The following is a 24,888-nucleotide window of genomic DNA, read 5'->3' as shown; positions in this document are numbered from 1 at the left end:
GTGTGTGTGTGTGTGTTGAGTTCCGGCTCGTGATGGACAGTGTGTGTCATCTCTTTTTGTGTTTTTTTTACCCTGAAGACAATGAAATAAGAAGCGTGAAAGGAAGAGCTCCTCGAGTGCACTTCTGCCAGAGCATCTCTCTCCCCTGTGTGTGTGTGTGTGTGTGTGTGTGTGTGTGTGTGTGTGTGTGTGTGTGTGTGTGTGTGTGTGTGTGTGTGTGTGTGTGTGTGTGTGTGTGTGTGTGTGTGTGTGTTTCTGTGTGTGTGTGTGTGTGTTTCAGTGTGTGTGTGTGTAACAGACAGCGAGAGGTGGCACAGTAACACAGGGCCCTGCAGTGAGGCAGGCCTGCAGATAAATCACAAGATGAATTTTTAATGCCAGCCTCACTGAGAGGAGGAGCAGGTTAGTTTATTATTTCTTAAGCGTCGCCATCAGTTTTTGGCTCTTGACCCATTTTCTCCTCCTCCGCCTCTCCTCGCTCCCCTTGTTCTTCTTCGTGTGTCCTGCCCCATCCCAGCGTTCGGTGGCCATTGTTGTTCTGTGCCTTCACACATTTCACTACCTTAGACCAACTCCAAACTCGGCTGTAAAGTCTGCTCCCGGAGTTTGCGGGTATTTGTCGTCCTCCTGCTCGTCTGTCAGTTACACAGACGCTCGCTGTTGTTCCTGTTTTCTTTTGCAAATGTTGCCAAATAATTGCATTAAGCAAATCACTTCCTCGTTCGTTTCGTGTTCGGCTTGTTTCAATGTTTCAAAATTCACCTTTGTTTGCTTTCTCCACTCCCTCTCTCACTGCTTCTCCATCAGCTCTTATTCTTTCTCTCCTTCACAACACTTTAACACACGAGCAGCCTTTTATAGTCAGGACACACACACACGCACAAGACCTCTTTCCAGTGTGTCTCGTCCTTGGCATTGGGTCACATCATGTCTAGCTGATGAGACAGGATGAGACACAAAGACACACACACTGATGTGGATTTTGCTGCTGCTTTCTTACAGGCCGTATTAGTAAGTGCGTGATGTTCTTATGTAACGCCGGCCTGCGCGCTGGACGGCCTTAGCCAAGCGTGAAATGGAGTGTAATTGGTAAGTGTGTGTGGTCTAAAAGCACCAGGAGGCACCGGCATATGAACGCACACACACAGACACACACAGACACACACAGACACACACAGACGTTGTCTCTGTGGCTGTGTGCGACTCCTTTGTTGCTAGAAAGACGTCTGCATCCATTACTGTTTGTTGATATACGGACCACGTAATGCAGCAAAGATGAAAAGTTTTCTTTACTCCTCTGAAGTCGTTACATCGTGATATCAAAAAATCTGATCTGGATTAGATTTATTTATTACCCTTTGTGCCTTTGCCTTCATTTATGATTTATTTTACACGCACTCATACACGCTGCAGCCAGGAGGGGAACTCAAGGACGGCCACAGCTGTCTCTAACAGATTTTGTGTGTGTGCGTGTGTGTGTGTGTGTGTGTGTGTGTGTGTGTGTGTGTGTGTGTGTGTGTGTGTGTGTGTGTGTGTGTGTGTGTGTGTGTGTGTGTGTGTGTGTGTGTGTGTGTGTGTGTGTGTGTGTGTGTGTGTGTGTGTGTGTGTGAGAGAAAAGGAGAGTTGACATACCAAACCATTGTACCGCTGCCTCTCCTGTCGAGATTAAAGCAATCTGGATTTAGAAGTAAGCCGTTTCAAAACAGCTCACATCAAACGGCTGCGACCTGATTTCACGCCGGCGTTTTCCCGGAGATCCCACAGCAAACGGTGAAACCAGCTGAAGTATCCCGCGGCAAAAACGTATTTTATTGCACAAGCGAGGCCGGCACAGGTGAGACGTAACGCGGCGACGCCTGAGGTGAAAAAGCCTGAGTCAGCTCTCCGTGGACTAGCGTTTGCATATCAAGGAGAAGCGACGGGGCGAGAGAGAGGGAGAGTGAGGTCTCAATTGTAATGAAATTCATTAAATCAGCTGTGAAACTTGCACTCCTCTTGTGCGTATGAAGCAGTGTGTGTCATGTCTGCTGCAGGTGGGGAGTCGGTCACACAGGAAGCTACAAGAGGGAAGACGGGGCGTGACATTTAGTCTCAACGATGTAACTAATCCCAGCCTCCTGCTCTCTTTAGCACACTAAATCCCGTATGCATCTGTTCGTACTGCAGTCAGCGCTTCGTCCTGTTGCGTCTTCTGCGTTAGCTACAGCAACTCACGTATCGCGTGGCGTTATTCGAGCAAACGTCTGCAATCGTATCCGCGCGCGCTCTGGCCTGAGGGCTTGATTCCTGTCAGTGAGTTGGCCTTAACTAGTCTGATTTACATGGCGATCAGGCAACAACTCCCCCCGCGGTGCAGTAATACCGACACACGCTCACAAACATACACACACACACACTAATACACACTCCTCTCGCTGTGGTTTATGGCCGCAGAAGTTCCCATTAGCAACGGCTCATAAAATAGCGACCGTTAGTCTGTTAAACACCGCTCTGAGAGGGCACGTGCAAGATAAAGACACACGCATCGCTGTACACACGCACGGGCACACACACGCTGAGCTGCCATCACACACACACACACACACACACCCTCGGGTGTTTTCTCTATAATTCCTGACAGCTTAATACAAAAGATAACATTTTTCTATAAGAGGAAGAGGCGCATTCATTCATCTGTGGCAAAGCGGCACAGAGAACCAACGAGCCTGAAGAAAATAAAATGTTCCACAATCCCCAAACTCACTTCCTGCCCTCGCTTTGAACAGAATCGCAATCGATCTTCACCGCACGCGCGCACGTGTGTGTGTGTGTGTGTGTGTGTGTGTGTGTGTGTGTGTGTGTGTGTGTGTGTGTGTGTGTGTGTGTGTGTGTGTGCGCGTGTGTGCGTGTGTGCGTGTGTGTGTGTGTGTGTGTGTGTGCTGAGAGTAAGAGCTGCTCCCCTCTTCTGTTAATGACTGAATCCGCTCACACTGGTAGAGAATGTCACCAGTTTGATTAGGAATGGGATGAGCTGTGTGTGTGTGTGTGCCTATGTGTGTGTCTTCCCTTTGGGATTCTAGGAGATTGAGAGTATTGCTCAAGGTGCCATCGTCATACTACTTGAAAAAGGTCATCTCTCTCCTCTCCTATCTGTGTGAGTGTGTATGTGATTGTGCTTGTGTGTGTGAAGTGAAGGACAGAATAAAAAGCCTAACAAAGCAAAATGGTGTTCAAGGCGGGAAGAAAAAATAAGGTGATGTAATGTGTGAAACATCAAAGCTGCCATGCAATTTAATGCACAACAGAAATTCTGCTGTTATCAGCCATTAAACATCACACACACACACACACACACACATACACACACACACACACACACACACACACACACACACATATACATACAAACACACACACACACACGCTATGGTTGGCGTTGAAACATTGTTCGATTGACCCAGATAATGTAGATGTGTTTTTGTGGGCATCGACACAACTTTCCTATGGATGAACTTTGACCTCTTGCCTGTCAGAGCCACTTCAATTCCCTCCTCTTCAAACTCTAATGGGGTTTGTTTGTATTCACAGCCTTCTTAAAGCCAACAGCCTTTTTCTTTTTTTCCCTGAACATATCGCCACATTAGTAATCGCTGGCTGTGCCGCTTGAGAAGATGTCGGCGGGTTGAAGTGCAATTTACCAGGTAGTTTCACGTGAATGCACGGAGGCGCAGGGACCCATCTGGGCTGCATTAACCACACAGTGTGACTCCCCAAAGCCCCACTTAACACCTGCTCTCCTTCCTCCACCTCTTTGAATTCATCTTTCCTCTCCGCGCCTTCCCTTCGCTCGCCCTCTCCTCCATTCTTTTCTTTCCCTGGGTCGCCTATTTCCTTTCAATTTCCCTCCCCCTCCCCCTTTCACCCTCCCTCCCTCCCCCCCGGCTCTCTCCCACCTGAGCCTCCTGCCTCCTCGTCTAAGTTACGAGGGGATTAATTTTTGAGGGCTGGGTGCGGGTCGGTGTCATTCAGCGCGACTCTTGCCAATAAAAACACGCACATCCTGTTCCAATAACACACACTCACACACACACGGCCGTGATGGTGTCATCTGTTTGGCAGTCCAGTGACCTGTTTGTGTTTGCCTTTAATTAGTTTTAAGCCGTTTGGTATTTTTGTCGGCACATATCTGTGTGTTTTATTACAAATTATTCTGTGTGTGTGTGTGTGTGTGTGTGTGTGTGATCGACAGAATTTAGCTCCCAGTGGGAGAGCAGTGCTCATTTTGATGGATTAGAGCTCAATCTGTTGAATTTGCCTCTCCAGTGGTATCATTGCTGTGGAAAAGGAGGAGTTTCATGGATAAACGCTTTCTTTTAGCAGCTTGTGTTAAGTCACCCATAAATCTATATCTGCCCTCGTTATGTCCCTCTCTCCCTGCCAGAGGTCCTTCCGTTCCTTCAGCAACGATGACCGCCACGTCATGGCAAAACACTCCACCATCTACCCGTCCTCCCACGACCTGGAAGCCGTCCAGACGCTGGTGTCCACCGTGGAGTGCGCCCTCAAACACGTCTCGAACCGGCTGGATCAGAGCAGCGGCGAGGCGCGCTCACAGTTCAACAGAGAAAAAACAGAAAGCACAGAGGAGGACGACCCGGGTGACGACCCCGGCAATGAAGCGGAGGATTCCAGTGACGGCTACAGGTGAGGGGAGGTCACGGTGTGACGTGACCAGGCGCCACTCTGACATGGGTCCGATTGTGCAGACAGAGGAAGTTTTACAGGCGTTCACCGCCACTAAACAGGAACAGGATTGGCTCCTAGAACATCCATCTTAAACAATCTTATTTGTTTCCTTGACGTGACAAAGCGCATGTTTGTCCACACAGAGAGCCTGGCGGCGGTGGCGGCGGGCTGTGTGGCGTGATGAGGATCGGCCTGGTGGCGAAGGGTCTTCTGATCAAAGGGGACATGGACTTGGAGCTGGTGCTGCTGTGTAGAGACAAACCCACACAGACACTGCTGGATACAGTCTGTCAAAATCTGCCCGCGCAGATACAGGTTAGTAACACACACACACACACACACACACACACACACACACACACACACACACACACACGTATGCACAAAGATACAAAATGTAATAATTTCAGAGGAAATGATGTCTGAATAGGTCACTGATTGTGTATTTTCTGGGAGATTTCATGTTCAATTCAATTTCAGCAGCGTAAACATGGAAGTAATGCTCTCAACAATAAAAGCTAAACGCAGGTCTGAGGTCTTGTATATGTGTGTTTCTATAATGACTGTGTCGCCTAGCAGCAGCCATTTTCCTCGGGTGCTACTTTTGTACGATTGGAGGTGAAAAGGACCTAAAGACCACTAAAGACTGCAGGACTTACATGTTATTGCTGAGAGGGATTTAAGTCCTTACCCGCGCCTCTGCTCATTCCCTTTAACGGTCATGAGAGGAACAGGGTGTGTGTTTTCAGTGTGTGGGTGTGTGTAGTGTTGTAATCTCATGCCCTGGCCGACTGACCAGAGATGCCGAATTTCCCCATCAGGGACAAATGGAACGTAGATGGAGCCCTCTGTGACTTGCTGCTCACTTAAGCACTGTCGGAAATACACACACACACGCACACTGGGCACACACACGCGTTCACACACACACACACACACACTCACAAACATTGAGTCAGCTTACCTGGCAAAGGGAGCAAGAGAAGGAGCAGCGATGCCAAATGCAACAAAAAGCAACCACATAAACGTGTAAAAACACCACACTTTGTACACAAACGCTTCCTCATAGCCTGTCTGCTTCCTCCAGTGAGAGCTGCAGTATTGGTGACACCAATATTTGCACACACACACACACACACACACACACACTCCTGTAGCGCACATCCTGTTTATTCAAGATGCGTAGTAATGTGACCTTATGTGCTTTTTGTATGTGAATCTACAGGATGTGTTTTTGATTTGTTGGTGGTTGTTGTAGCCAAAGTTGCAGAAATGTATACATGCACATTTACGTCTCTCCCTCTCTCTCTCTCTCTCACACACACACACACGCACACACGCATACAAGCACACACATACTCTTTCACAAAGGGATTTGGTTAATACACATGAGGCAATAACGCAAGATTTCACAAATGGATGTGTGAGGCTGAGACAGGCACACACACACACACACACACACACACACAGGTCATCATTACAACATGACTGGAATTCACATCGCGGATTAGTTTGTGTTTTTTTCAGCCCTGATTTATCGTTTCCTCCTAATCTGTCAGGGAAATGCATTATGCAGCGGCGTGACTGTCGTTATCGCCATGGTGATTTACAGTAACATACCTTTGTAGGGCTTGTTTGGAATTTAAAGGTCATTTAGACTTTTGAATATTTTTTCTCTGACCTGTGAGAAAGGCCAGCTGAGGGTTGGAGGCTCATCTGTGTTCAGGCGTATAGAAGTCTGTTTCATGTCACGCTTTTAGCCTCTTCTCCTTCCTCTTCATCTGTTCAAATGCGTGTTGCGACCTTGGCCTGTGACCTCACACACGTTTATGTCTCTTGTCTGGCACGCGGCAGAAGCTGACAGAGGAGAAATACGAGGTCACGATCTCCCCGCCCGACGCCGCCATCTTGGTGCAAACGGCCACGGAGCCCAAACTCACGCTGAAGATCACGCTCACCTCGCCTGCCATGAGGGAGGAGGAAGAGGACGGGGAGGAGGAGGAAGAGGAAGAGGAGGAGGAGGAGGAGGAGGAGGACGCCGAGCAGCAGGAGGTGGAGGACAGAGATGAGGAGGGGGAAGAGGAGGAGGAGGAGCAGGAGAAGAAAAATGGGCCAGGTAGTAATTACTTCTCATATGTGTTTACGTTCATTCAGGCTTTGGGATCTTTGCTCTGTTTTAGTTTAATAGATTAAATGTGATACAGTTTCTCTGCCAACATTTGCTCTTGATTATACAATCATGTGATCTGAATGTATGTATCTTCTATATTACGGAGCCGTGTTGCCTTAATGGGCCCCATGTTGTGGCTTCACAAGGCGCTTGAGCTGCTTTAGTGATGCTGCTACACGATGAAGGCCCAACAGTTTACATTGCGCTAAGACACAAACCGCTCGATGTTCAGTCTGGGTAATAGCTTCTCTCTCCTTTCCCCCTGTTTCCACGGGTGGCAGTGAGTCCCTGAGCTGGGCAGGGACGGCGTGTAATTTGTTGTGGGAGGTGGGAGGGAGTTTGCGAGGCCACTAGGCCAGAGAAATCAATAACCGAGCAGTGGCGAGCTGCCCATCCATCATTTGGCCCCTGTCCAAGCAGACAGGCGGGTCTCCCAGAGAGATGAGAGATGGCACCAAGGTTAGCTGTACGTCAAGCCACATGCAAGTCACTCATGACACACACAGGCACACACTCAACAGTCAAGAGGGAGAAGTTATGCGCACACACACAGTCATATTTTTGTCCCCGGCAGGTCAGGACACCTGTCTCAAAGACAAAGTCGTATCTCACACGATGTGTCTAATTGTTTAGAATTCCTCTGCCGCCCGGAGCGGAGGGAGGCGTGCTGGTGTGTGTGTGTGTTTGTGACAGAGCTGACAAATCTTTAAAGGCAGAGACTAATACCTTTACACATTAACACGGGCATAGACACACACACACACAGGCATGAATAACAATGGGGCTGATTTGTCTGTCACCGCATTACCAGTATAGCTGCTAATAACACACAGCTGTTCACCATCGTTTTGCTCTCATCTGCTCCAAATAATTACACGAGACGTATTTGAACAACCACGACTTTGGCACTTTAAATTCACTCACTTTGCTGTGTGTGCAGGATGCTTCAATCAATCCTTTTTTATTTAATACCAGGCAATCAATGCTGATCAATTGATTTATAAATGTGTCTGGTAATTTTAAGCCCAATCTGTCATCATGTGTATCAGTGTTCTGGGTTTGATTTAATACATTCAACAAGACTACGTGAGATTAGATAAAGGGTAAACATTCATGTAGTACGTCGGCGTGTGATTGCACTCCGATTAGTCCACAGCTGAACGCGTTGAGCGGTGGAAGGCGGCGAATTAGAGGGAAAACGCTGCAGAGGGGAATTTCATAAACAGGAACAAGATGGAGAGAAAGGAAATGTCAGGGACACAGGAGGAGGGCATGATAAATAAAGAATGCAGAGGGAGGAGGAGGAGAGGTGCAGCTGGGGCCACACTCACACGCCAAGAGATACGCCATTACACACACACACACACACACCCTATATATTAGAGGAATCATCACACTGCAGTGGTGAGGTGAGTTCAGGGATACGGATACAAAGAAACACAATTGACATTTCACGGGGGCGGCGCCCCGATGGAGGGACTTACTCGCCATGGGAGATGGATGAGAGAGTGTTTACCTAGTTGAGTTTCCATAGCAACCCAGAGGTTCTCTTTAGTGTGCTTTATTTCCACTTCCAGAATGTCCCACTCATAATAAATAACCCCCACATAACCACACTAAAACCATTCATGTACAGCGGCGTGTGATTCAGCTCATCTTACACACCGGGGAGTTTGTGCCAGTGCTGTAACTCCACCCGGTGTGTCGGGTGGTGTCAATCAAACGCTCATGTATATAAACATACGATAGCTCCCCTCTTTTTAGCGACCACAGCGCTCTGACTGAACCCTGCCTTGATCCCTCCTCTGTTGTGTTTGTCTCAGACCGGGTCAAAACAAATCTCAGGTTTTTGTTTCTTTTCAGTTCTACTTTAGGAGCGCTTGATTTTTGTATTTGCCCTGACAAGGGTGTCGAATGACTTCCTCTGCACCGTTTTCCATGAGCCGGTGAAATCAAGCGCACCTTAAGTAATCCCAAAGAAAGCCAAACTCCTATTTTGACTCCTGCCTGGTGCAGACTGGATCAAAATAAAAGAAGTCCTCTTTAAATACATAAGGAGAGTTTGATTTACGTTGCTGGGCAGTATGAGCCGAGTGGATGTATCCTAATAATACACTCCCACACGCCCGCATAAATCAAACACCCCTCACGTATTTGATTGGTGTATGTCTTGGGGGGGCTCTTTATCCCACAAAGTCGTCTGTCCCCTCGTGAATCAAGTTGCTCTGCATTTCACAGAACCGGATGGATGCTAACTCCTTAAATCACAGTTGGAACAGTGAGTGTGTGTGATTTCCAACACCTATCTGTCACTTGTTGTCAAAATGTGTTGCAGTTAACACATTTTGAACACACGTTAAGGCACGTTGCGGTGTTGAGACTCGCACACCATTTTAAGAGTGAGAAAGCCTCTCGGTGTGTGTGTCTGCGTGTGTGCGTGTGTGCGTGTGTGTGTGTGTGTGTGTGTGTGTACACGCATTCATCACAGATCTGAGCACTTTCCACGAGGAGAGAAACGACTTTAGGGCATGAAAAGCGCCTTGTATGTACCAAATATCCATGCACGTGTGTATGTATGCACTCAGCCGCACGCTCATCAACGTGCGCTTGCGTCCATCCACACACACGCAGAAGTTGAACACACGCAGTCGGCCAGACGTGTGTGTGTTTCACGTTCTCTATATTGGGTTGTTATTGTTTTGTGGCAGTGTTGGGTGCTGCTGCGCAGAGAGTGGAGGCTGAGGAGGAGGAGGAGGAGGATGAGAAGGAGGAGGAGGGGGAGGTGCTGGATAGACACAGATGTCTGTTGGCCCTGGCAGCGCTGCGACACGCCAAGTGGTTCCAGGTCGGCACCCACTCACTTCCTGTCTTCCCGCCCAATGCTCATTGTAGCCTGACGGTTAAGCCACAGTGAACACACACACACGTGATTATCATTCCCGCACTGTTTATACTAAACACGTGTGGGACGTTACACCTCTTTAATGCAATTATGTGATTATGAAACGCAAAATACTCATCACACCATTCCTGCTATACATCACACCCTATTCCACATGTGTTACAGATACACTCATTGGCATTGTAAGGCTACAAAAGCAATGGTTGATCCTTGTTTTGTTTTTATTTTTGGCTATGATATGAACCTGCCTGCTGTGTATGTCGATGCCTCCCCTGGATCTCCCCTCCCCTCCCTCCACCCCTCCCCTTCCTCCCCTCCCTCCCTTCCCCATCTGTCTCCTCCCCCCACATCCATATTTTTACTTTTTACTGATGAAATATGACTGCACAGCGTCAAACTGAGCTTAACAAAGCAGTTGGACGCAAAACAAAAATAAGAAAATGTAGAAAATGAGTTTGAAAGTAAAGTGGAGTGGCTTCAGTTTACAGAGATTTTATTTCCGTGCACAATCAGAGACAATTGCTCGTTTGTGACTCAGGTTGATGTGCTCTCTCTGCACTCGTTTGCTCCCTCCTCTCTCTCTCTCTCTCTTTCTCTCTCTCTCTCTCTCTCTCTCTCTCTCTCTCTCTCTCTCTCTGCCTCACTCAGGCTCGAGTAAACGGGCTCAAGTCCTGCGTCATCGTTCTCAGGATTCTTAGAGACATGTGCAATAGACACCCTGTCTGGGAGCCTCTGAAGGGATGGGTGAGTCTTTCCACGGCGTCGTGTTTGCTTCTCCACCCCTCTCTGTCTGAATCGCCATTAAACAGCACAAAGACACGCCCAGTCTGCCATGGAACAACTCTGACCTCTCTTGAGTTTTTGTACATTTTGTGCAATTAAGCTAGTGTGTGTTTGTTTACACCGTGTGTGTGTGTCTGTGTCTCTGCAGCCCCTGGAGCTCATCTGTGAAAAGGCCATTGCCACCTGCAACAGACCACTCGGGGCGGGAGAGGCTTTGCGTCGGGTCATGGAGTGTTTGGCCTCGGGCATCCTGCTACCAGGTATAAGCGGGATGGATGCAGCCGTGAATATGCTGCCGTTTAGTTATTTAAGATGCACCGGGGAGGCATTTGTGTTTTTGTAGAAGAACGTTTGTATCCGTTGGATGTGAATGTGCAAAAAATTCTGTGGAGAAGATTCTACCGTGTGTTCTGTAATAAGGCAGAATCCTAACTCATCACAGCGGGGGCAGGCTGTCACAAAAGGGCTTCGTTTCTGTTTACGCAGAGTAAAAAAAGTTGATTATCTTCAATTCTATAAATACACGTCGGCTCCACAAGCGTCCACAGCTACATTTGGCGTGTGCAGTCCAGCGAGAGTTCGGCTTACTGTATGTGCTATATTTAAACTCCTGGATTTGCAAGCAATAAGTTTTTAGGATGCGTGTGGGAGGAAGAGGAGAGCAGCCTGCATGGACGTTTTACTAAATACAAGCAAAAATGACCCCAGTTTAATCAGGCTGGTAGAAAGCGAGCAACGCTGACGGAAAGATTTCTATTCAACGCACAGTAATTAAAACAGAAGATCCAAGCCGTCAGATTGTTCTCATTTCTGCTGTGCTGCTGTGGACGGTTTTCATTGTCAGCGGGAATATGCGTCATGACTAATTAAATGGTGCTGTGTGTGTGTGTGTCTGTCTGTCTGTGTCTGTGTGTGTGTGTGTCTATCTTCTGTTTCCTCACTAGGTGGCCCAGGTTTACACGATCCATGCGAGAAACAGCCAACAAACACACTAGCCAACATGACCGACCAGCAGGCTGAGGCTATTACATACAAGGCACAGGTACACACACACACACACACACACACACACACACACACACACACACACACACACACACACACACACACACAACATAAAGGCGCAGCTGTTATCAGCCACTTGTTCTTCTTGTCCTGATCTGTCACTTGCACTGAGAGGAAGACCTCCATCACCACCCCGTCCCCTCACAATCTCCACATACGCAGATAACGTGCGGCGCTGCATCTTAATGATCGATGTCGCAAAACTATTATCATTGCTCGCCACACATCCATCTCTGATACCCCCCCCAGGACAGTAGATGTGTGTGTCACTTCCTGCACATTCACACACTTGGCTCCAGCAGGACAGCCTCTAAGCCGCGTGGCTTAGCGGATCTCGCCGTCCGTTTTCCTTTTGAAGGCAGCCTGGACGAGGCTGGAATGTCAATTGGGAATAATTGTGTTGGAGCAGATACAAGAGCAGATAGGAGAGAGGGAGAGCCGCTCTGTCAATGAGACACACACACATACAGAGCCTCATGAATACCTGAAACTCTCCTACTCCCTAATGTATTTATATTAGCAAAGTGACCGGTTCGTCTCTGATAGATGGGGAACGATAACGTGACATGTGTACAAACATCCTGTCGTGTTGTTCTGTGCGTTGAGCCTGATAGGGACACAATTTAGCATGTTGGGGAGCATACACAGATGGCAGTGTGTGTTTTATTTTGTTGACATTTCTGTGTGTGTGTGTGTGTGTGTGTGTGTGTGTGTGTTAAACAGCACGCTCTCAGGCTCATGGCTTTCGGGCAGATCTACAAAGTGTTGGAGATGGAACCTCTTCCGTCCAATAAACCCTCACAGAAATATCCCTGGTCTGATAAAGAAGGTGAGTACCTGTCTGTCCACCCGTCTCTCTCCCTGCCATTCTGTGAACACCTTCATCCTCGTAGAAGAGAGGGTCCCCCCCCCCACTGCCAAAAAAATGCACAAGGCGTCTCAGAGAACTTTGTCCTCATTAACTAAAGATGCCAATGTTTGTAGTTTGCGCCCCGCAGCAGACAGCGAGGCTCTGTGTGCGCTGGGCTCGCCAGCTGCTCAGATCATATATGTAGTGCTACACTCTTCCTTAATGTGCAGAACGATCGTCAGGTTTGTCTACATCTATGTACTACAATGGCTCATTAGTGCTACTGTTGGGGAAAAGATACGAGAGATTTTGCAAATAAAGGGATTGAAGGAAAAGTGAAAGTGTGTGTGTCTCTTCTCTGTTGTCTCTCTGGAGGCCTAGGTCTGAAGAGGCCGTACGAGGACGGAGCCATGGACGACAAAGACCTCATCAAGAAGATGAAGAGGAATTTAAGGAAAGGTACTGTTGGGGGGGACGGGGCGACGCGACCATTAACGTTTAGAACGACACTGGCAACAAAACAAATTATATTCATCTTCTAAAAAGATGGGATCTAAAAGAAGTGTACAGAAATCGACATCAGACGACAAGGTCCCTCCTCTCCTTCCTGGTCTCTATTTGCTTCTTTATTCCTCCCTCCCCTCCCTCCTCGCTGCCCGATTCCCTCCCGCTGTCCATCCATCCGTAGAAGGCAGATCAATAGTATGGATTGCCAGCGTTTTAGCAGGCCACCCAACCGTCGCCGGCTCCTTCTTCATACGAGGAGAAGAAGCGCCGTGATTAACGGAGGCAGGGAGGCATGTTTGGCTATTGGCAAACGGATGGGGAGGGATTGAAAAGGAAAGAAAATGGAGAGGCAGCTTTATTTATCTCCAAAAATAATAGGCTGAAAAGCTTTGGTAGAGGCGATTTATTGATCTGTTTAATCAAGTATTTGCCCTCACCCGCTCTATTCTGCTTCATTCCTCGCTCTAACCTCTCTCTCTCTCCCTTGTTTCCCTGTGCTCCAGTCCTGGACAGTAAAGCCATAGACTCCAACCAGCCAATGAACGCCCTGATGCGGTTGAACCAGATCCGGCCGGGGCTGCAGTACCGCCTGCTGTCCCAGTCGGGCCCGGTTCACGCGCCGGTATTCACCATGTCCGTGGACCTGGACGGAACCATTCACGAGGCGTCGGGGTCGTCCAAGAAGACTGCCAAGTTGCACGTGGCCGTCAAGGTGAGAGCCAAGAAAACAGGGAAGACGTGTGGATCATTGGCGTTCGTGTGTGTGTGTGTGTGTGTGTGTGTGTGTGTGTGTGTGTGTGTGTGTGTGTGTGTGTGTGTGTGTGTGTGTGTGTGTGTGTGTGTGTGTGTGTGTGTGTGTGTGTGTGTGTGTGTGTGTGTGTGTGTGTGTGTGTGTGTGTGTGTGTGTGCGTGAAAGAGGCAGCGAGAGAGAGAGGTTATGTAGGTGGGCAAATCCATGTAATCCCAAATTGCTTGTGAACAAAGAGGCCCTCCCGAACACAGAGCTTGGATAATCCGCTCCATTCCCTTAAAAGGGCTCTCTCCATATCTTTCCATTCTCTTTCTCTTTCTGTCTCACTTGCTTTCTTCCCTTTGCACACTCTCACCTTTTGATCTCTCTTTCTCGCCTTCAGTCTCTCTCTCTCTCTCTCACAATCCACTATCTCGCTTCAAACGTGTCAATCTCCTCTTCCTTTGTGAAAGGAGTCCTGCTTTTTTAATTAAGACTTCTATTATGAATGATGTCATCTTAATTAGTTTTAAGATGTGAAATTCAATCCATTTTTGACATTTTTTTACGGTGAAAAATGTCATCATCATCATCTTGCTTCTCCAGGTTCTCCAGGCGATGGGCTACCCCACGGGCTTCGACTCGGACCTGGACCCCATGAGTTCAGACGAGAAGTCGGACGGCGAGGGCAAGAGCGAGACGTCCTCACACACGAGCAATAACCCAACACACTCCTCAGACAGTTCCAACACGCTGGAGGTGACGATTGAGAAACGGGAACGGAGCTAAACATTTGTACGACGTTATTTGATAACAAAGTGATTTTCAAATCTTTTGTTCCGACCCTTCAGGTGCGAACTCAGGGTCCCATACTCACGGCAAGCGGAAAGAATCCCGTCATGGAGCTCAACGAGAAGAGACGAGGCCTCAAATACGATCTCATCTCAGAGAGCGGAGGCAGCCACGACAAACGCTTTGTTATGGAGGTCAGAGACTCACAAAGCTTACACACAAACATCGAGACAAAGGTGTAAATAAATGCACAGCTTGACATGGAAGCTTGACACACACGCCTGTACACACACACACACACAAACACATTGACAAACAGGCTGATCAGTGGTGGAGTCGATCAGCGAGCTCGGTTCCTGCAGCACTCTGGGAGTTTTGTTTTCCTTCATGGTTCAATGCTCCGTCACTCTGCAGATTGATTAGCAGGCCCGTTTGACATCAGGACAGCGTTAAACAAGCCCTGTTCACCCAGACGCTGACTTACCCATGACTGACACACACACGGGCCTGGCCAACATTTTCATTTGTGTGTGTGTGAGAGCTTTGACAGAGCACATAAACCATGAATATCCCACGCTTTACTTTACAGACTAATGGATCGGCACACATGGATAACTGCATGAATATGGATGGGAAAATGATGGCACGGCACAAATTTCTCTCCTTTTATATGTTTGCGTGTGTGCGTGTGTATGCGTGCTTGTCAGGTGGATGTCGATGGGCAGAAGTTTCGTGGGGCAGGCCCCAACAAAAAGGTAGCAAAGGCCAGCGCAGCTCTGGCAGCCCTGGAGAAACTCTTCTCTGGACCCAACGCAGCTGCAAACAAGAAGAAGAAGATTTTGCCTCAGGTGGGTCACACATACACACACACACACACACTTTGATATTTTTGTTGTTGATCGGTTTAGAAAAGTGATTTAAAGTTCATTGCTATATCTTTGGTGATCATTATGGTGTCGGTCAGCCTGTAGGTTATACGGTCGGCCTGTGTCCTATCAGTCATCAATGACTCTCTGTGTTGAACCGGTGTCCGATCAGATCAATGTTTGTTATCAGTTGTCAGCTCAACACTCTCCCACGCCTCAAGGCTGAGTAACAAAGACAACGCGCTTGGCTCCTCTGCATTATTGTGTACAAATGATGTGTGCTTCTATTAAGTGCAAGCATTGATGTGATGTTCTGTGTGTGTGTGTGTGTGTGTGTGTGTGTGTGTGTGTGTGTGTGTGTGTGGGTTGCAGACTAAAAGCGCTCTGGCCGCCGCCGCCGCAGCCTCAGCAGTCGCCGCTCAGGTAGCCAGAGGGAGAGGGAGAGCAGCGCTGGCCAGAGGGGCCTTCGTCAGCGCGGCCGCCCCAGGATACGTCACACCAGGTACTGAGCCGACCTTCAGCCTCAGAATGTGTGTGTTTGACGGGTGTGTGTGTCAGGGTGGACGCTGGCTTTGTCCAGAATCAGAATCGGAATATTGTTAAAAGTACAAACACACACACACACACACACACACGCTTGTAAATGTACTGAAGATGTTCCATCCCCCCCTCAGGTTTCGGGACGCCGTACGGTTACAGCCCGGCTGCAGCAGCTGCTCCCGCTTATGGTACGTGCCTCTCCTCTGTTCTCTCCTTCTCATCGCCTTCATCCCTCTGTGCACATTGTCTCCTCAACTGGTCAAACGGCCATAACTGCTGAGCGACAAACTGACCTCCGCTCAGTGTGTCAGGGCACAATGATCTGTTCATCGCTCTTCCTCCGTGTCCTCCCCTCTTTACTCTAAAGTCTAAACTAATCAACTCCAAACTAATCAGCCTGAATCCAGGTTTTAGACCTAGCCGCTGTATTTCATGCCTAATCAAACCAATCTTCTCGCGAGTTTTGATGAAATCTTGCTCAGCTTCCTCTAATCTCGCACTCACCGCTCGTTTTGTCTTAATCTACTTTGTGCCACGCCTTCATCTCTTATATTGGACTTTGACTGTGTCGGTAAAGCTGCGTTTTTCTGTCTGAACCTTTTGGTTTCTTTCTAACAATCACAGGAACACACACACACGCACTCTCACACCCACACACACACCTTTGCATACATTCCTCCCCACCCTTCACATGTCTTGAATCCACGTTGTTAAGAATAGAACCCCTGCGAGACGGAGCAGCAGTGTCTCACCACAGCTAAATTAAACCTGGAAGCTGCCACCATCATCATCATCATCTCTCTTCAGATTAGCATAGTGTGACTCTTCCGGCTTTCCCCCCGCTGTTATTTTAGAGGGAACAGGCGGCCTAGCTTTGCCTCTGCGGTGCTGCTGTCCCATTAATGCTGCCGAGGGATTTCCACCTCCCCATGGCTCAAACCGGTTCACCTGTGTGTGTGGGTGTAGGTGTGTGTATGTGTGTGTGATGGAGAAAGAAAAAAGTGAAGCACAGGGCTCAGTATTTGAGGATTTTTGTAGTTTTTCAAGATTTGTTTTAAATATTTAACAGCAAGTGAAAGAAGGGAACCATACTGACAATATTACAATATTAGAAAATGGAATCTTGCTACTACTACTTTTGCGCTCATTTGCATTTTCTTCTCCTTTTTCTGACTTTGTCACTAAAGGCCTACGCTCTAAGTATCACCCCTTGATGGAAAACGCAATAACAACTTAATAACATCGCGCGTGTGTGTGTGGAAATGAAATCCAGGTGGAATTTGTCGAAAACAGTTTAGTTCCATTTATGTCCGAGTGTCCTCAGCGACGGCTCCTCCGCCGTATCAAATCCCTCCGCACACAGAAGCGTCGGTGCATAATTAACTCCCTGTCGTCTCCCGTCTGTGTCACGCTCGCACACGCCTTCGCCCCCACAGACTTGTCTTTGTGGAGTGTGTGCACACGTGGAGTTGGAGGTTTTGAAAGGGTCTTATGTGCGGGGAGCAAAACCTGGTCTGGGGGCCCCGGGTGGACCTTTAAAGCCCTGTGAGATCCCCTCAATCCTGAGCATGAAGCGTGTGTTAGTTTGTCCGTTTACTTGGCATATCTTCACTTTCATATGTTGGAATAGACTCAGCATTTGTTGACATGTTCAGGAATACATGTCTCCCTGGCAAATGTTGTTACGTGTTACCTCAGCGATTCATCCTTCTGTAAACACGCCGTTTCAGGTAACTGAGCATAAACTGTTGGTACCTCTGCCCCGTTACTCATCGGTTCAGGCCAAACAAGCTCGGTGGGTGACGAGTCTGACTCTGGACTTTCTCACACAAGTAGGCAGGTGGTCAAAGTGGGTTCACTTTGTTTGAAAGAGAAACTAAAAGCTCAGCGTGCGTCATCACCTGAAGGGTTCGTTTGTTGTTTTGTCTCCCTGTTAACCCCTGGATTCATGTTCACCAGCTACCAACACAGATTTGCGCAATTCAGTTGACTTAAGGCGGATGTAATATGAAAGTAGTAAGTTTCTGTAAGGAAATCTAAAAGCAATAAAGCAATGACTTTACAGAATTTCATGATTTTCAGGAGCCGTGCAAAGATAATACCCAAATAGAACTGCTAGCTTTGCTATACTGACAGGAGCGCCTTGTGAAATGATGATAGTCAAATAACAAACAGAGGAAGATCTCAAATAGGAGTGAAGTTCACATCTGTTTTTGCACATCTGCCAGCTTACACTTTGATGGTTTGTAGGAGCGCACATCTCAGTCTGAGAGGAGAAAATGGAGCATAGAAATGTTTGTACAGTTCCTTTATGTGTTCTTGTGCTGCTGCTTGGCTTCGCTGTGGCTCCTGTTGCTGCTTTGAGCGTTGTTGATGACGAACAGCGTCAGGCATTTGTTACTGGGTTCACTACACACACACACACCTACAAACCTTCCCCCTTTATCATTCTGAATCCGTCTTGCTTCCTCCTTCTCTCTTGATTCTTCTAACCCGCCTGTTCTCACGCACTGTGTAGCATCGGGGCTGCGTCTTGTCTGTGCCCGTGTAGGTGTGTGCGTCTGTGTGTGTGTGCTGGACGTGCCTGTAGCGTAGTGTTTAGCGCCGTAAGCACTTGGTTGTGTGTTACCCTGGACTCACGCAGAGCTGTACTCTTCTCATGTCTCCCCTCTAGGTTTGCCCAAGAGAATGCTTCTGTTGCCTGTCATGAAAATGCCCGCCTACCCCGTCCCCCACTACCACTTCTTTTAGAGCAGGGGAAACACAAACCAAACGCACCCAAACTTCATTTTCTTTTCTAGAAGGGACATTTTTTTCATTTCTTTCTGCAATATCAGTGACCGGGAGAGGATTTCAGGACTCAAGCTGAATATTTGTTTTTTTAATCGCTTTTTATGATTTTATTTTCCAAAAACTCTCATGATTATGAAAGAGAAACATACTGCAGGTTTGGGTTCTTAAGAGATAAACAAAAACTTGAAGGATTTCTACTGTGAATTGTTACCTCATTCTATGAGTCTAAATTATATATCAGCCTTTTGTTATTGTGTTTGTTCTTTTCTAGGAAGAGGATAGGCTTTGCAATTTGACACACACGCACACACACACACACACACACACACACACACACACACACACACACACACACACACACACACACATGCACACATACACACACACACACACAACCCATACATTCTCTGTATAAATAATAATGTACGCTGTGTGAAGGATGTATAGGAATAAATTCAGATTGTGGACAAATAAATAAAGTTTTATTTCCTATAAAAGTTGAACTGGTGTAAATCTGATTCAAAGCCGACGTCTGTTTGGCTTTTAGGCTAAACCATTAGATAAGTTGCTGTAATTCAAAGCCACACCTAAAAGTAAAGCAGTTCTATTTCACAGTTCTATTTTGGAAGTTCCGCGATATGTTTAGCTTTTATTTTGGCGAGCATGGCTCCATAGCCGTCCATTCAAAGACCTTTGCACTTTGTAAGTGAATGTCAAATATCTACAGTGACCTTGTGCGTATGTCATTTTCCTGAAAATCCTGGAATTGTGTGAAATCTCCTGTGTCATCTTAAATTTGGACCTTTAACCTTACTTGCGTCCTTCATCATACCATAGCACCCCTCCCCCCAAGTCCCCCCCTCCCCCCATTCACCCTTACAGATCTTCCCAGAGTCACACATACCAACACAAATTTGTCTTGTGTGCATGGTTTCTCCAGTACAAAACTGTGTGAAGTGTTTACATTTGTTATTGTTTACTTTACAGTCATTTTACAGCTTTGTTGAAATTCCTCAAATTGAATTTAATCAAGGTTTTAAAACGGTACTGGAGGAAAACCAACAGCTGGAGAGAAAAAATACATACATACAATACATCTAAAATGCCTTATTTTTCTTATTTAGTCTCCTAAATATTCAGGTAGCAACCAATAGCATTTAGCATATTAGCATGTCGGCTCTTTGAGGCACTGATGTTTTTACGGTACAGAAAAGCTGCACATGAATTTGTTCCCCCACTGTCATGTGTTTATATTCTTTCTTCATTTTCTCAGTATTGTTTTTTATTTTATGTTGTTCTGACTTCATAAATGGGCCTTTAGTTATTAGAAATTTATCTAAGCTAACAAGCTAAGATTTGATCATCTTGAGCTCAAAAATGTGAATCAACCTCTCGATCACAATCAGTCGGAGGTCCGTGCCACTCAGCTGGCCCCGCCCACGTCACGGCCATCAACCAACGAGAGATAACCCCTGCCGACGTCTCCATGGTTACGGCTATGAGGCGCAGCCATTGGATGAGAGGACCCAGTTTCTTGTCCAATGGTTGGTTGAGCTCCATTGAGTTGTTGTGAAACTTTAAGTTAGTTTGTCTCTTACGTCTCCACAACTGTACTTCAGTCTGACGCTGGTCGGATTAGAGCCTTTTGTTGCATTATTTCTTTATTTTGTTGGGTTTTTCTTTGTGGTTGAATTAATTTGAAAGCACAAAGACACAGACACCACAGGTACAGACCCCAGGATGCATCTATTCATCTGCTTTTTATAATATTAGTGATAATATTCATGAATCCTGTCAGCCTGCCTATGCAGTGTCTGATCTGTCTTTCAGTCTTTCTGTATACACAACCTTACTCATGTTTGTTCTTCAAAATATTGAATGACCTATATATTTGCAAATGTGCCTGAGTAACTCTGTAGCTCTAGTAACTCTGATAGTTGAATAATAAATATTAAATTCACACAAACCAGGAAATAAGCTGTCAACAGGAAGTCGTCCAAGTCCAAATTTTTGCATTCGTTAATTGCTTTTTGTCCTAAAAACTAATTTAGTTCAATCAAAGCATTTTAGCAGCATTGGATCTCAGTCAAATTCAAATCTCCATCAAAGCATATATGTTACAAACTGTGAAACATTCCTAAAGTCTAACGTTCCCTCCTCTTCCTCTCCTTCTCTCTGCTCTTCATCTCGCTGCAGGTGGTCTTTTCATTGACAATCCCTTTTACCAGCCGCGGACCATCGCCCCGTTTATCATTCACCTGGGCCCACAGGATCTCTTCTCCGACTTCTAGGAGCGGCAGGTTTCTTTTTGGATACGACGTTCCCACTTTACCTGCATGTCTGTCTGCCTGCCTGCAGCACGGACAGCTCGCACGCCCTCCGGTTTTTCCGCCTGTCTTTCTGTGGGGCCGATGGGATTTGCAGACCTCAAAAGGTTTTTTCCGGTCCGGCAGAAACGCACAAACTTGTATGTGTGTTCTCGCTGCCCGACAGGCTCAAAGCTTCTCTTTCTCTCTCTCTCTCTCTTCTCTACCCATTTTCTCTTCTGTCCAAATATAACAACAGAGGAGGAACACTTCACTTAAAGCAATACTTGGATTTTACAGAATGTTCAGCTGCTGCGAGTTCGGGCTGAACTTTGGTCTTTCTTATAGCAATACACCCAAACTTTTTGGCTTCGAGCTTATTTACTTGAGAAGACGTGAATGTCCAGAGTTTTACCCAACACAGCATTGCAATAGCTTCTCTTGATTGTATATTCACTGTATGTGTGTGTGTACGTGTGGCTATAACATGACTATATACACATATATGTATGGTGTATGTTTCTATAACGACGTGTTGACAATAATATTACGATATGATGTATTTATGTAAATATGCTCTAAAATATAACTATTGTTGGTATAAATTATTTTAGAATTATAAAGTGAGATGTAACTGTAATATCACAGTATAGCTTTCTTCCATTTTTATATACACTGAGCAATTGAATCTAGTTCTAGGAGATGCAATATTATCTTTGGTATTCCTATTAATCTGTGCCGTTAGATTAATGATGCTTCCTCCCTTCCTCTCCTCCCTTCCCTCTCCCTAACTCTCCTCTCTCTTTGATGTCTCCTCTCTGAGCCTTTGCGAGCACGCTCTCTGCCGCCCCGGGGGTGTGTTTTAACGTGACCCGGACCAGAGCTGCTCCACTTACGAACACACTCATAAGCTGAATCACACACGTGCACACTTGTTGCCTGTCAGAAAGCACATTTTCTATAGTCTCACTGCTGGCAGGGAATACTGTTGTTATGTGTATAGAAAGTACAATGTACGCTCTCCTCCATCTGCCATTACAACAGACACACACTCATCCACTCACCCGCTCTGTCCCGCTCGCCATACGTGAGACCAAAAGCACAGTTCTCTTTCTGCTAACACACACACACACACACACATCTGCTGCTCACGCTGTTGTTGGTTCTGTCCAATAGAGCTAAAGGGCCTTCTGATACAACGGGGACAACAGAACCCAAACTAACGGCTCGCTAATTAAAGGGGAAGCCCAGCGCCGCTCAACAAATGAGATACTTTTGTACTTTTGTCTGCTCGTTTTTATACCGTAGACGTAGAAAAACGAATATATCGGTAAAGTCGCCTGTGGGTTGAGCTTGAATTTAGGTTAATGCTTCGCTGCCGTCTTTGCTGTGCACTGACGCAAGAAAATCTGACATTAGACGAAGGCGAGGGAGCCTGGGTGGAGATCAAACCAGGAGGAGGAAGCTGCAACCACCACAGCTGAGCAAGCAAACGCACCCCAAAACCCTCCAAACAAACCCCACCCCCCACCCGAGGATTAATGTGTTCATTTATGTTTGTACTACCTTCTTTTGAATGAAGCATTTGGGGATGAGTGTGTGTGTGTGTGGATGCAACATCTAGCAGCTAATGAGGTCAGGATAAAAGGTCAGTTCACCCAAATTACCAAACAAAAATGATTTCTTCTTCTTCTTCTTCTTCTATCCACGCTGGCAGGTTCATGTTTATCAGTCAAAGCCTCTGCTGACCACAAAGCATGCTCACAACATCACAAAGATACATTTCTCATCAACTGCGTCTCCTTCCAGAAACAATCTCCCGATTACTCAGGATACTCCACAGACCTCAAACTATTTTCTTCTAAAAAAACATATAGAATATATATAAATAGATAGATAGATAGATAGCGTTATTAATGAAAATCATTTTGTGTTGTGGTAATTTTAGTGAAGTGACCCTTTAAAGAAAAGGCTTGGTAGAGCTGCTCAGGGGAGGAGGAGGGGGGAGGGGCTGTTTGTTGTTCCTCTAATGTGTTTCTCAAGTGTGTGTTTAGGTGAAGAACCTCCAAAGCCCTCTTGGAGTGGAACAATTCGATGCATCATCAATAGTTAGTTAATTTGATTAAATTCTCCCAAAACCTTCTCATAAAGTGGTTAAATTGACAAAAAACTCAACATTTATTCAAGCTGAAAGAATTGAATTGATGTACTTCTTTGTACTCGAGTGATACTTCAGATTTGTTTGCACCTCAATGTTTCCCGCAGAAACGTGGTTGGATATCTAGCGCAGAGTCTCGTTTTCGCACCTTTCAACGCTGTTGTCCACAGTTTGCCCCCGAGCAGAAATTATGTTGTCGGTCCTGATGGTTCTTGGCAGCATACGTCAGTCTGCTTCTTCTTCGTGGCTCTTTAGCGATTCGGCTCACGAGGCAGCGTCTAATAGAGACGACGTGTCAGTCAGCACAGGCCAGATCCAAATCAAAAGGCCTAGATTCTCCTCACGTTCCCCTTGATCTTGGCTCCTGTTTGATGTCTCTTGTCTTTTCTGGCTTTATTTCAACAAAAACAACGCTGGAGGAACAGACGGTGGATTAATTGAACCTCCAGATCTCCAGAAATCAGAGTTAATTTGGTGATTGCAGTGAGGATGGAATCAAGTTGTAATGGAGAGATTGAAGTTTGTTTGTTGCGGTTCCTCAAATCCACCAACGGACCTCTAGCTTCTGCTCTTAACCACAGAGAATTCCACTGTTCTACCCTGCAGTCTGAGCAATTATAAACTCATAACATCTTCATATCTTGGAGGTCTCGCTGGCGTTTAAAGACCATTAACTGCTGCCGGCTCGGCCCCCGTGGATGTTTTACCCGTTTGTATCTTTGTTTACATCTGAGAAAGACACGGATCCAGCAGCAGGATCGTCTTCCCGGTGCCCGACGTCTTAGGTGGGAAACCGGAGATGTGTTCTTAAGAATCGATCTGGTCTCTCTTCTGCGTCAGCGCCTCCCTCAGGTGTGTGTGACGTGGATCTCTGTCTCATCGGAGCACATCTGGACTCTCCAAGTCCAAAGATTTGAGAGATTTTGTCAGTAATTAGTTTTGATTCCCACCTGAGAATCTCTCTCTCTCTGTCACTGTCTCTGTCTCTCTCTCTCTCTCTCTCTCTCTCTCTCTCTCTCTCTCCCTCTCTCTCCCCCCCCCAGCTGGCCCACATTAATGAGACAGTCAGTCAGACCTCAGTGAGCAACCTTGTCATTTCCCCTCAGTCGGGGCAGAGGCACAGGGCGAATCACCCTGAACGCTGACCTCGCTCGCTCTTGGCCGGCGAACTTCATTTAGAGAGACAGAGAGTGTGAGAGAGACAGAGATATCAGGGGAGCGCACACTCACTCACACACACACATTTGTTCCAAAACTGGCACAGTGGATCCTTTGAGATCATACAGAAGATAAATTGCGTGGAGTGTTAATTCATCATCGTCCGTCGCTTGTTACCTCGGTCTGAAAGCGCCGTGATCCTTGACAATGTGCTTAGGCGAGTGGTTCTCAAGATGAGGTACACGTCCCGCTGGCATCACGTGAGCGTTAGTCACCACATATAAGGACTTAAAGAACATGAGGTGAAGCCACGAGGTCAAAGTAGAACATCTGCTCACCAACCTGATGGGTTTGGTCTCTCTTTCTTTCAATGAACATGTTTGTTGTCTCTAGCCAAGCAGAATTTTGAATGTAGTACTTTTACCTGTAAGTCAGTAACGATTGTACTCCGACTGTTGTTTCCCTTGTTTCTCCACTCTTACAGCATCTGGTTAACAAAGTACACATGTCAATCTATAAAGCACAAAACACACTGACAAATAC

The 24,888-nt window shown here is 46.7% G+C and overlaps 1 protein-coding gene across 5 annotated transcripts in view; it reads left to right on the top strand.

Annotated features, from left to right (window-relative positions):
* The window catches only part of strbp (spermatid perinuclear RNA binding protein), a 58,892-nt gene extending 39,684 nt beyond the window's left edge, over positions 1-19,208 (top strand). For 4 of the 5 annotated variants that reach the window (XM_076163799.1, XM_076163803.1, XM_076163800.1 and 1 more), the window contains 16 exons: positions 4,421-4,683; positions 4,869-5,040; positions 6,580-6,841; positions 9,604-9,740; positions 10,446-10,541; positions 10,729-10,840; positions 11,525-11,622; positions 12,369-12,474; positions 12,871-12,954; positions 13,506-13,714; positions 14,339-14,491; positions 14,584-14,718; positions 15,232-15,372; positions 15,763-15,892; positions 16,065-16,118; positions 18,605-19,208. In XM_076163799.1, the coding sequence (XP_076019914.1) occupies positions 4,421-4,683; positions 4,869-5,040; positions 6,580-6,841; positions 9,604-9,740; positions 10,446-10,541; positions 10,729-10,840; positions 11,525-11,622; positions 12,369-12,474; positions 12,871-12,954; positions 13,506-13,714; positions 14,339-14,491; positions 14,584-14,718; positions 15,232-15,372; positions 15,763-15,892; positions 16,065-16,118; positions 18,605-18,681 (2,229 nt within the window). In that variant the 3' untranslated portion in view covers positions 18,682-19,208. The remainder of the gene's footprint in view (positions 1-4,420; positions 4,684-4,868; positions 5,041-6,579; positions 6,842-9,603; positions 9,741-10,445; positions 10,542-10,728; positions 10,841-11,524; positions 11,623-12,368; positions 12,475-12,870; positions 12,955-13,505; positions 13,715-14,338; positions 14,492-14,583; positions 14,719-15,231; positions 15,373-15,762; positions 15,893-16,064; positions 16,119-18,604) is intronic. The other variant, XM_076163804.1, reaches the window with a different exon arrangement.
* The last annotated feature ends 5,680 nt before the right edge of the window (positions 19,209-24,888 follow it).

This window comes from Genypterus blacodes, unplaced genomic scaffold, assembly GCF_046128005.1.
Source record: "Genypterus blacodes isolate CSIRO-AG114 ecotype Tasmania unplaced genomic scaffold, CSIRO-AGI_Gbla_v1 ptg000133l_1, whole genome shotgun sequence".
Lineage (NCBI taxonomy): Eukaryota > Metazoa > Chordata > Actinopteri > Ophidiiformes > Ophidiidae > Genypterus > Genypterus blacodes.
Note: the sequence above shows the minus strand (reverse complement) of the source record. Positions and strands in the feature narration are given on the sequence as shown.